Genomic DNA, 10989 nt, shown 5'->3' on the forward strand with positions numbered 1-10989 from the left:
TAATGCGCTTCAAAAATAGTGGATATTAACATCCTGGAATGAAATAAATCAATTTGTTTATTTTGTAAAACTATCTCGAATTACAAGAAAACTCAGCAGAGAGAGTTTATTTATGTGAGCATGTTATGGAAATGGTGGCAAACTATCAATTCATTGCTAATTTGAGCAAAATTAACTATTTTACATTCACGTTAGCTAATTCTCCAATATGGCGACAACCATAATCAGCGAAAATAAAACGAAAGCAAGTTTACTTGTATCATGACCGCAATAAACCTAGAAATGTCGTAGTTCTGCTTTTCCACCAACAGATGTCGTTACAAATCGAACGGATCGCCATCTGTTGAGAGTTTTAACAGTTTTATTGTGGTAATAATGATTGCCAGAAGGTTTACATATCGGAAAGTTTTGTTTACTCCTAAAATCTGTCTTTATGGATATCTTCAAGTATACTATAAAACATTTTATCTATGGTTTTCATAAAATCAGTCATAAAACTGTGAGTTATAATTATTGCTGTAATAAAACCCTAATAAAAATCAAAGAAAACCAATCAGCAATGAAATTGTTACTTGGGTTGGGCTATGCATACTACACAGGATTTCACCGAGATATCATTCAACCATTGATCATGTTTCTCGAAAAAATACAAGGGGAAAATCTATCGTTGTAATTAGACCCTATGAAAGGTACTCAACACGAGAAACGGTATTTCCATGTCGCAATTCGAATCGGATATATAGTTTTCTGACTCATAGAGCTCAACGCGTTATAGTACTTTACGCAACAAGGTGCAGAATGATCTATCTGTCGTATCGTATCTGTCAAAGGATGCAAATTCTTAGTGGAATTCAAAGGAACCGTACTTAACCCGATTTTCTTTTTATTTACAGATATTCCCATAACAAGCCCAGGTTAATCATCATCATCATGGCTACCAAGCGGACGGAGCAGAGTTATTTCATCGATTTGAAGAGATCCATCATCAGCATTCAGAAGGACGTGGCATTTCTGAAGAAGTGTCAAAAGGAGAAACTAACACCCGTTAGTCATAGGATTAAGGTCAAGAAGCACATCCCACCCAGCGTCACCAGGAAGGCCGAAGCAGAGTACATCGCAGACACCATCAAACGCCACTACGCCAAGTTGGACAAGCTGACACTTAAGTGCTATTCCCTGCATTTAAAGTTGGCCAACAAATATCCGGAAGGTTTCCCATTGTTCCTCACCAAGGTAAAGCGAGCAGAGGAATGTGAAGCAGACAGGAAGAGACGACTACACAAAAAGAAGCTGACGAATCTACGAAACGAGACCAGAGCGGCAAAAGACACCCACACTCCAATTCCGATGGTTCAACCCATTGAAGGATTCGTAGTAAACCGTTCGACGCAACAGTTCACAGAGGAACAATTGACACACCTCAATAAGGGGTTAGGATATGCGGTTACTTCGAAGCCAGACGTGGAACAGATCATCGTGGACATGGAAACAGCGATCACACAGAACGTCAACATCAAAGACCAAAATACAGCCAGGAACATCGTAGCAGACGCCATCAAAACAGGACAGCGCAGTAAGGTAAATTCAGACGAGACAAGGATTGTAACGGAACTTAAAAAGAAACCAGTATACTACATGAAGGCAGACAAAGGTAACGCGGTTGTTATTATGGACAAGAAGGACTACGACGAACAGATGGAGAAGAAGATAAACGAAGGACCATACAGACATCTACGAGTAGATCCACTACCCGGACTAATTAGGCTGACAGACAAGACCCTGAAAGACTGTAAACCAATCATCGGAGAGGCTCGTTTGAAGGAAGCAAATCCCATTCTTCCACGGATCAAAGGTCTTCCTAAAATTCACAAACCCGGTCAAGAGATGCGAGAGATTATTTCAGCTGAAGGATCCCCTACCCACAAATTGGCTAAATGGTTAGTTCAAGAGTTTCAAAGTATGCCAAAACCCTTCCCCACCAGTTCGGTCAAAAACACTCAGGAATTCACCCAAAAGTTGTTGGAATCAGGAACCATCGAGGAGGACGAGATTATGGTTTCTTTCGACGTTGCAGCACTATTCCCAAGTGTCCCTGTAAAGGATGCTCTTAATCTTCTCGAGGATTGGTTACTACCCCAAAAGTCTGACGCAGCTTGGAAAGGAAAAGTTAGGACTTATTTACGTTTGGCCAGACTGTGCATGGATGAGAATTACTTCCAATTCCGTGGACAGTTCTACAAGCAGACCAAAGGTGCCCCCATGGGAAATCCCCTATCCCCATTTTTATGCGAGCTTTTCATGGCGAATTTAGAAACCAAGCTTAAGGAGCAAGGTTTACTTCCGAAGAAATGGTGGAGGTACGTCGACGATATTTTCAGTGTGATCAAACGGGAAGCTTTATCTAAGGTTCTAGAGGTCATCAACAATGTACATAAGGATATCAGGTTCACTCACGAGGAAGAAAAGGAGGGAAAACTTCCATTTTTGGATCTATTAGTTAAGAGGGAAGACAGTTCGTCGTTCGAATTCGAGATTTACAGGAAACCTACCAATACCATGCGTGTCATCCCCTATTCGTCGAATCACTCCTTCCAACATAAGATGGCAGCTTTTCACCACATGGTTCACCGAATGCAGACTCTACCTCTAAGCGATGACGGGAAGAATAAGGAACTCACTCACATATTCGAAACAGCGAAAATCAACGGATATAAGGAGAGGACAATTCAGGCCATCATCGACAAAAAGGAGAGGTTGCGATATCGAGGATCCCTAACAACTCTTACCCCTATTTCGGAATCTTTGAAGCGAGTATCAGTCCCCTTCGATCAACACATCACTAATAATTTACGTTCTAGGTTCAGAAATTTCGGGATCGATTTAGTATTTTCTAGCAGAAGCAATCAGTTAAAGACTTCATTAGGCTCTACAAAGGATCCGGTCAACACCCTAAACAAGGCTGGCGTTTACAAAATCAGTTGCTCCCATTGTGATAAGGTCTACGTTGGTCAAACAAAACGGTCTTTGGAGGTTAGATTCAGGGAACATATGGCAGAGGTGGGAAAGGCGCAGAGGACAGTGAGTAGAGGTTTGGAATACGATTTCAGGTCGAAAGTTGCTGAACATGTCTTTGAGGAAGGCCACCCTATAACTACAGAGGATATTCAAATTTTGCGAAATGTAACTTCACCTTGGAAATTGGACGTTGCTGAGAGTCTAGAGATATACAAACAGGTACCTAACACGCTGTTGAATAAGGATCAAGGCAATGGAAGTTCGTGGCTTTTCAAATTGTTACCCCCTAAGCATTCTCGTATGGCGTGCGTCTCATAATGTACCTGTGATATATGAACTTTGTTTACCTATCCGGTGCTGGAGGGAAATGTACCTATTCGGTGGTGGAGGGAAATTTTACCTATTCTATGGTGGAGGTTAATATAGATATAAGTTTTGCATGCTCGGGAAAAAAAAAAAAAAAAAAAACTACCTAGATTACCTATTATTTTTACCTAAGATGTATAAGACGTGTAGAATGCGATGGATCTCTTCAGTCGAGTCAAGTACAAGACACTGAAGACGACCTTACAGTTGAGGTCGAAATACGTATCTGTCAAAGGATGCAAATTCTTAGTGGAATTCAAAGGAACCGTACTTAACCCGATTTTCTTTTTATTTACAGATATTCCCCTAACAAGCCCAGGTTAATCATCATCAGAATGAAGAGTTTTACAGCACGAGTCGTACATTTAAGGGATAATTACGACAAGTGCTGTAAAAATCGAGTTCTGCACCGATTTGCATACAATGTTTTTTTTTTCGCAATTTCATAATTACCACTTGAGGATAGTTTTTAACAAAACTTATTCATCAAACTGCACACTGATGTTCATAGCCATGTTGTAGAAAGTTTGGTCATAGCAAGTTATACTGTGCAGTTGTCACAATTTTTCAAACTTGCGTACAGAAAGCATCAAGAAATTGATCAAAACTGAAAACAGTGCTGTAATGGTTCATTACGCAACGCAAATCAGTGCTGTAATGAACCATTACAGCACTGCTAATATGGTGTGGGAAAGTAGGCCTTTTCCTGGCAGATTTGTGTGAGGTAAAACAGCCTATTACGATGAGAAATTGCAAAAAATGGTTTACATAACTTTAATGGCGATGCATGCACTCAAATTGTTTGAAAAAAAAAATAAGAATAAAAAATCACCCAGAGAAGTATACAAGAAAACCCTGACAAGTTTGAACCGAACTTTGAACATTGTTTTTCAGATTTTTTTTTCGTAGGGCTGCATATTGAAACGTGCGACCACGTGTGAAAATGTTTTCGAACAAAGCGTTTTCTCGCCGTTTATAGACTTACATTTGTAAAAAAAAACGTTGTATATAATTTGAAAGTCACTCGTAGACATCGTGGCCTTGGATAATTTTGGGTTTTATTATCAAAACTTTTCGTGGGATCGAAGACATAAATTCTATGTTGATGTCAAGCATGATTTTATAAGACTTATACACGATTACAAAAACGACAACAACGGCAAAAAGCTCTTAATTAAAATTCGTCGAAATTCTTGTTCAGGAGCTATACTAATACTTTGAAGAAGGAAAAAGAACCAAAACATGGATAGTTAGCCTCAGGGATGGAGAATGTCGCGAAATTTCATGAACAAAATATCATGACGTTTTTCTATTTTTCTATTTAAATTTCTGTTCATACACATCACCAGCCCAGAACACTGATTAGTTATGGATAACCAATGATGTCGTCGATTAACATTTTCGACTAAAAAAATAACGAAATGACATTTTTATGGCATTTCTCATCCCTGCTGTGTACCGTTTTATGCTTTAAAAAACACTACACCGTCTTCAACCAGAGAACTGAACGATCACTATATCACAATAGACAACGGACAACACACGAAACACCCAGTGATCCAGTGGAGATTTTTCCGTTTGAAGACAAGTTTTCACCGACTGGAGTGGGAATCGAATCCACACTCAGAGCCTTACGAAACGGTCAGACGACTGACACCCCTAACCGCATGGCCAAGAAGCCCACTCTTTCGGCAAATCTGAAAACGGGGGACACTGTGCACGTCAAATTTTTTGTGGCAATTTCTTCGAAAGGTGCACATGACCGATGTTCGTGCTCAATGGACAGGACCCTAGGTATATTACACCAAAAAATGTTGAAGAAGGGAGAATAAAATTTGTTCTAATTTGAGTAGTTGAAAAAATCGATTATTGTTTAATCGATTATTTAAGAAGCAATGGGCATCCCCACCATACAATGACAATTCGACAGAATAAATGTCATTCGGATAGCGCATGCATTTAGTGTGTAGTAGTACCTCTTTTGCCGCTTGGTGGCGCCACATTTACTAAAATGGAGTCGCCAAAAATTCGTAAGAGTGACCTATATTGTTAATAAAGTATATTTGCGTAAACGCACCATACTTTGCGCACCTAAAGCCTAACTTCGCGCACTTATCAAAAAATCGTTAAACATATTGCTGATTAATAATGTGAACTTTTTTTTTCGTAAAAGTCTTGCTATAGGCTCCTAAAGTCCTATCGGGATTTTTGTTTTAAACCACAATATATGGTTCAAAAGTACATATTTACTCATTTTTTGACGTTTTTATTAACCGTAGTTGAAAATATATAATTTTTTTTAGCCTTTTGTCTCGTCCCTAGCTTATAACACATACTTTGAGTGATTTTTTTTCACCGTGTATGTCAGATAGGAACATTTTTGAAATTCCAGTGCGAAAAATGTCGAGCTCAGTCACACAAGGTTGACCTCAAATGTCAAAGTAGAACTATTTACCATTTTACTTATTTCGAATTTTCTCATTATTCCTGTTGTTTTTCAAGTTCGAGTAAAGTACAATTCCGATTGGAATACCATGCTTGATCGTATTATTCAATATAAGCGAGATTTCGTCTTTTATTTTAGGACCCTATTGATTAGGGGTCGTACACAAATTACGTGACGGCCCTGGGGGGGGTTGGTTTGCACAACGTGACGACCCTTACAAAAAATATTGAGGTCTCATACAAAAGTGTGACATAGGGGGGGGGGGGGCAAATGTCGATTTTTGCGTGACATAATTTGTGTATCACCCCTTATGGGCGCATACGTAAAAAATATTAGTGTGATCAAACACTCTTTTCGCTATAACTTTTTTGTTTTGCAATATTTTTCAACCAAATTTTGACCTAAGAAGCACATCTCATTCAAATTCAGGGATTCGTTGGGGATTGTTGGAATGGCTACCTGGTTCCGGAATCAAAATTGGTCATTGGAATTGGTCCTTCTTGAAAAAGTACGTTTTTGATATGAGACCAATTTAGTTTTCAAGCCTAAGTGAACTGGAATGATAGAAAAATATGTCTGGTAGTTCATTCCCGAAATCCAGTGAGCCTATTTTTGAAAATAGCTCAATGTTGTCATGCAGCATTTCAAACATCGCGGTTTTCGATGTTCTGTGCTAGTTTTACGTTGTCTTAAATACATCTGGCCATTTGGGACCCAATTTTCCGGATTTCCCGGAAAACTGGTTCCGGCTGTTCCAGGATAATTTTTTTTTTGAAAGTAATAAATTCATTCTGGGACTTCTTCAACAATTCCTCTAGGAATAACTTTATCGATTCTTCTAGGAATTTCTCAAGTTATCCCTCCGATGATTCTTCCAGGAATTCCTTCAGGGATTTTATCCAGAGATTCCTCCAGAAGCTCCTTGTGGCCTTGCTCCAGAAATTTCAGCTAAGATTCCTCAAGTAATCCTCCTGCGGTTCGTCCATCTATTATTGCTAGGACTCCTCAAGATATTCAAACTGCGCACGGTGGGACGAATGGCCAAAAACGTGAACTTTTTTCAGTAGCGTCTTTAAAAGTGGTTTTATCGGCATGGTGTTTTCGGATGAAAATTTTATAAAAATAGGGCGCGTTCAATGGCGTTTAGCTTTAGTTAGCAACTTTGCCACAGGCGGCGCTATAAAATCCAACTTTTTTGTTTGACGTTTTTTCAATATGGTGTCTTCGGCAAAGTTGTAGATATGCACAATACAAATATCTTTGCCGAAGACACCAACCCTCTATCTCTTTATTGTTTCAAGATACAGGCGTATTTTATGAATGACCCCCAAAAATCGTTTTATTCATATATTTTGAAAACGCGCAGTGTTAGAAAGTTGTAATGTTCTACAAAGTTATGTAAAATGTCAAAATGAATAACTTTGTAGAAGTGAATAGGGTTCTAAAATGTCAATAAGATTAGTTATGGTTTTTTTTGAGTAAAAATTAGCCTTTTTTTCAAGGCTCAATAACTATCGTAGATGCAAATGGATGCAAATGAAACCCCACTAGGTTCAATATGTATTACTATTAGTTGAATATCCTGATTTTTTCGGCTGTATCCTCAAATATCCTTAGCAGGGATTCTTAATCTTACTAGAGCCTATTTTTGACGCTAAAACAATAATATCAGTTTTTGTATGTCATTTAGAACCCCATTATCTTCTGTGAAGTGATAAATATTAACTAATCGCATAATTGTATGCATTATTGCGCCTACAACAATCAATTGTTATTGAATTACTATCATATTATTTTAAAAACACTGTATAGAAGTGAGCTAAACCAGTCGGTCATATGTATCCAAGTGATCATACAGCTCACCCCGAACAAAAAATTTTCCCCATACAAACTTGAAATGCATTTTAAAAATAGTTCCTGGCCACCAAAAAATATGAAATTTTGGATTTCGACTAATGTTGGGACGGAGATTACGATTATGAAATAATCTAGATACCCCTAAAGAACCCAATTATGCCTTATTAGCAGAAAACGCGTTCTACAATAATGTTTTTTTTTTGTAACGACTTAAATTTCGCATGCAAACAACAAAAATATCAGATTTTTTTGAAAACGTTCCTTACTTACGCTATTCTGGAGGAAAAATGAGCATGCTTGAAAGCATGAATTATGTATAAAGCAAAAGTAGAAAAGTTGGGCCGAAGATCCCAGAAAGAAAATTGAAAACAGGTTCACAGGCGGCTGAGAACGAGCTGCTCGAACTATTAGTTCCCACTTTTTTCCTATCACGGTATTTGAAGTGTTAATAATACAACCACACAACCACAATAATAATGTTTCCTTTTTCCTCGCCCTTTCGGTTCTTGAGAATTTTACGTTTTTGTGATCCTTAATCGTGAAACACTGTTGAAGGCTCACACCACTATATTGTTGATACTGCTTTTTGAGATGGCCAATCAGAAAAACACTTGCACTTCTTTTTAACACTTTCGTTTCCTGAAAAAAATTAGCATTATTGCGTCTTGGGAAATTAACTACAGGGCTACATTGAGACTCAGAACCTGTAAAACATGTTCACCCTGTCCCGACACTTTCGGTTCTTGAGAAATTCGAGTGGTCTAAATGAATCACTGAGTTTTGCAACACCCCTATATTAATGATACTTCTGCTTGAGTTGAGATGACCAATCCGAAAAGCACATGCACTTCTTTCTAGCAATTTTGGTTCCTGAGAAAATCGCATGACCCGTTAGCACAGATTGGAAACCACTTAGTTTGGCAAAACGCTATATTAATGTTAACTAGGTAGTTTAAAACTTATAGTTGTCCCAAAATTGTGTAAAGTCAATGTTGAATTACCTCACCACAAACTGATCCCGTTTACGCCCTAAATCCAAAATAACGCTTCTTACATTTACGCACTTTTTTAAATTTACGCTACTCCCGTTTAGGGCGTAAATTAAGGATATAGACATCCATTGATATAGAGTATAATCTGCCTTTCATACGATATACGGAAGCAAAATGGCAAATTTGCAAGGAAAACTCACAACTTATAACTTCCAAAGTTGGAACATAGAACTGCTGAGAAGTATGCTCTGTCCCAGTTGATGTGTTACGCCAGAAAGAAGAAAAAATACTCCCAAAATAATTTTTAAACTATAATAATTTGTTCTCAAAACTCCCTTGATCATTAAAAATGGGAATTCTTCATTAGAATTCCTTGAAAATGGGGAAGTGTAAAAGCACAATGAACTAAGCCACATTTTACAGTAATGCAAAAAATATTTACAATAACACGAAATTACTGTTCAAATTTACGTTTCACCACAGCACTATAATTACTCATCACTCGCACATCGAAACACATCCACACGCGAAAACACACCCGAGGGACAATCGTGGACCCACGACTACTCACTTGGGATCCTTTTTGATATCCTCCAGTGGTTCGGCCAAGCTGCCGTGGCAGAAGTTCTTCGAATTCCTCGCCGCATCACAGTACACCGTGTAGGACCGATGGTTAACCTTAAGTAATCCCTGCTGTTTGCTACTGCCGACGCACTCGGTGGCACTCTTGGACGAAAACGACGTCTCGGTGGTATCCATTTCCGAGTCGGACCCGGAACTCGAGTTCGACCCATCCTCCGTCGAGCCGGAACTGGAAGATCCCTCCTCACTGGACGACTCATCGTCGCTGGAAGCTTTCTTGCGCTGTGCTGGTTTGGCTGATTTATTCAGCCGATTATCCCGCCGAGGTAACATCGTTAGAACCGAATTTCACTCACTGTTAGCGATCACTCAGTCGAATCAGTGGAATTGCATTGGAAACACCAAACCGCGGTCACGAGGAACTTGTCAGTGTGGCCTAAAAACTTCCCTCAAAACGATTGACTACGATAACCACGGATCATTTTGACGTCTGACATTGACACACCTTTCAATCGATTTGGTCAGACCTCGATCGGAAAACAGCAGCAGGCTGTGATGTGAGGTTATCAGCACACTTTTTGAATCACTTTTCACTAGGTTAGGACAAGAGATATCCTTCGCCGGAGCAAATGCTGAAACTGAACCGAACCGAACCGCATCCTAGGAGTGACTGAACTTAGTCGCGTTGGAACTAAAAATACGAACGCGAATCGTCTGACTTCCTTTCGCCAAGCCCGCTTCCGCCAGCGAGTTCGTCCATATGGAGACGGATTTTTGTTTATTGCTGAACCCCTGACTAATGTTGAAAATTTGAACCAAACGCTATAAAAAGGATACGCGGGAAAACAGTAGCTAGAGGAAAATAATTGCGATCAATACACAGTTTCACTCGTTACACGAGAAGTTCGAGCAAGTCACGCTTTTGCCCTACCAATTCGCGCGCGCGGCATGTGAAGAGTTCAATTGATGGGCTTTGAAATTGTGATACCTACCTTACCTAGTTTCGGTGCCCTTGCCCTACCCTGTGCTGGCATGGCACGGGCGGTGGTTGGTCGGTCACGCTTCGTAATTTGGTTGTGCCATAGACGGGGAACCTTCACGAATCGCACTCGAACCATATTGGAGTGCCTATGCATGGGTTTCGAGGATATCAGCGCGTACCTCTATTGTTGGGGCAGGGTGACACGTCTATCACTATGTACGTCTAGCTACCCCACGCGATGAAACCCAAGGTATTGACATTCTATGTACACAAGGGGAAATTCAATGAAAAATAATATCAGTTCGATGAAAGAATATTGAGTGCGAGGTGAATCAAATCGTTGAAAAATTGATGGGGACTGCATTGGGCGGCATTACCTTCGTGGGGCTAAGGAACTCTATCATACGCTGTTCAATATTAGTATCGAAATACTTTTAGTCTCTAGATAAATGACCGTAGAAACTCAACCCTTACAGAATGTTGACGATCGTTTTGCACGCTTTTGGTCATATCTTTTGAACCAGTGAATCAATTTTTAATAACTATCTATTCTCTCAAGTGGATCAGTTGATACGGGCTTGGTGGTCTAATAACTACCGCTTCTGATTTGCATGCAGAAGGTCCTGGGTTCAATCCCTGGCCTGTCCCTTTCCTCCTACTTTGTATCTTTCTTTATACTTGCTCGCTCCTCTCGCTAGAACCAGAAACGGTTGAAAAGCCGTCTCCTTTCTTTCCAACTTTCACAGCAT

At 39.5% G+C, this 10989-nt stretch overlaps 1 protein-coding gene across 3 annotated transcripts in view; it reads right to left on the reverse strand.

The window, feature by feature from the left end:
- LOC115262638 (tubulin polyglutamylase TTLL13-like) overlaps positions 1–10072 on the reverse strand; it is a 35720-nt gene extending 25648 nt beyond the window's left edge. Inside the window, exon 1 of one of the 3 annotated variants that reach the window (XM_062860590.1) lies at positions 9248–10072. In XM_062860590.1, coding sequence (XP_062716574.1) covers positions 9248–9591 — 344 coding nt within the window. In that variant the 5' untranslated portion in view covers positions 9592–10072. The remainder of the gene's footprint in view (positions 1–9247) is intronic. The other 2 variants (XM_029865095.2, XM_029865085.2) reach the window with 2 other exon arrangements.
- Between the last annotated feature and the right edge of the window lie 917 nt (positions 10073–10989).

The sequence above is a fragment of the Aedes albopictus genome, chromosome 3 (genome assembly GCF_035046485.1).
Source record: "Aedes albopictus strain Foshan chromosome 3, AalbF5, whole genome shotgun sequence".
NCBI lineage: Eukaryota > Metazoa > Arthropoda > Insecta > Diptera > Culicidae > Aedes > Aedes albopictus.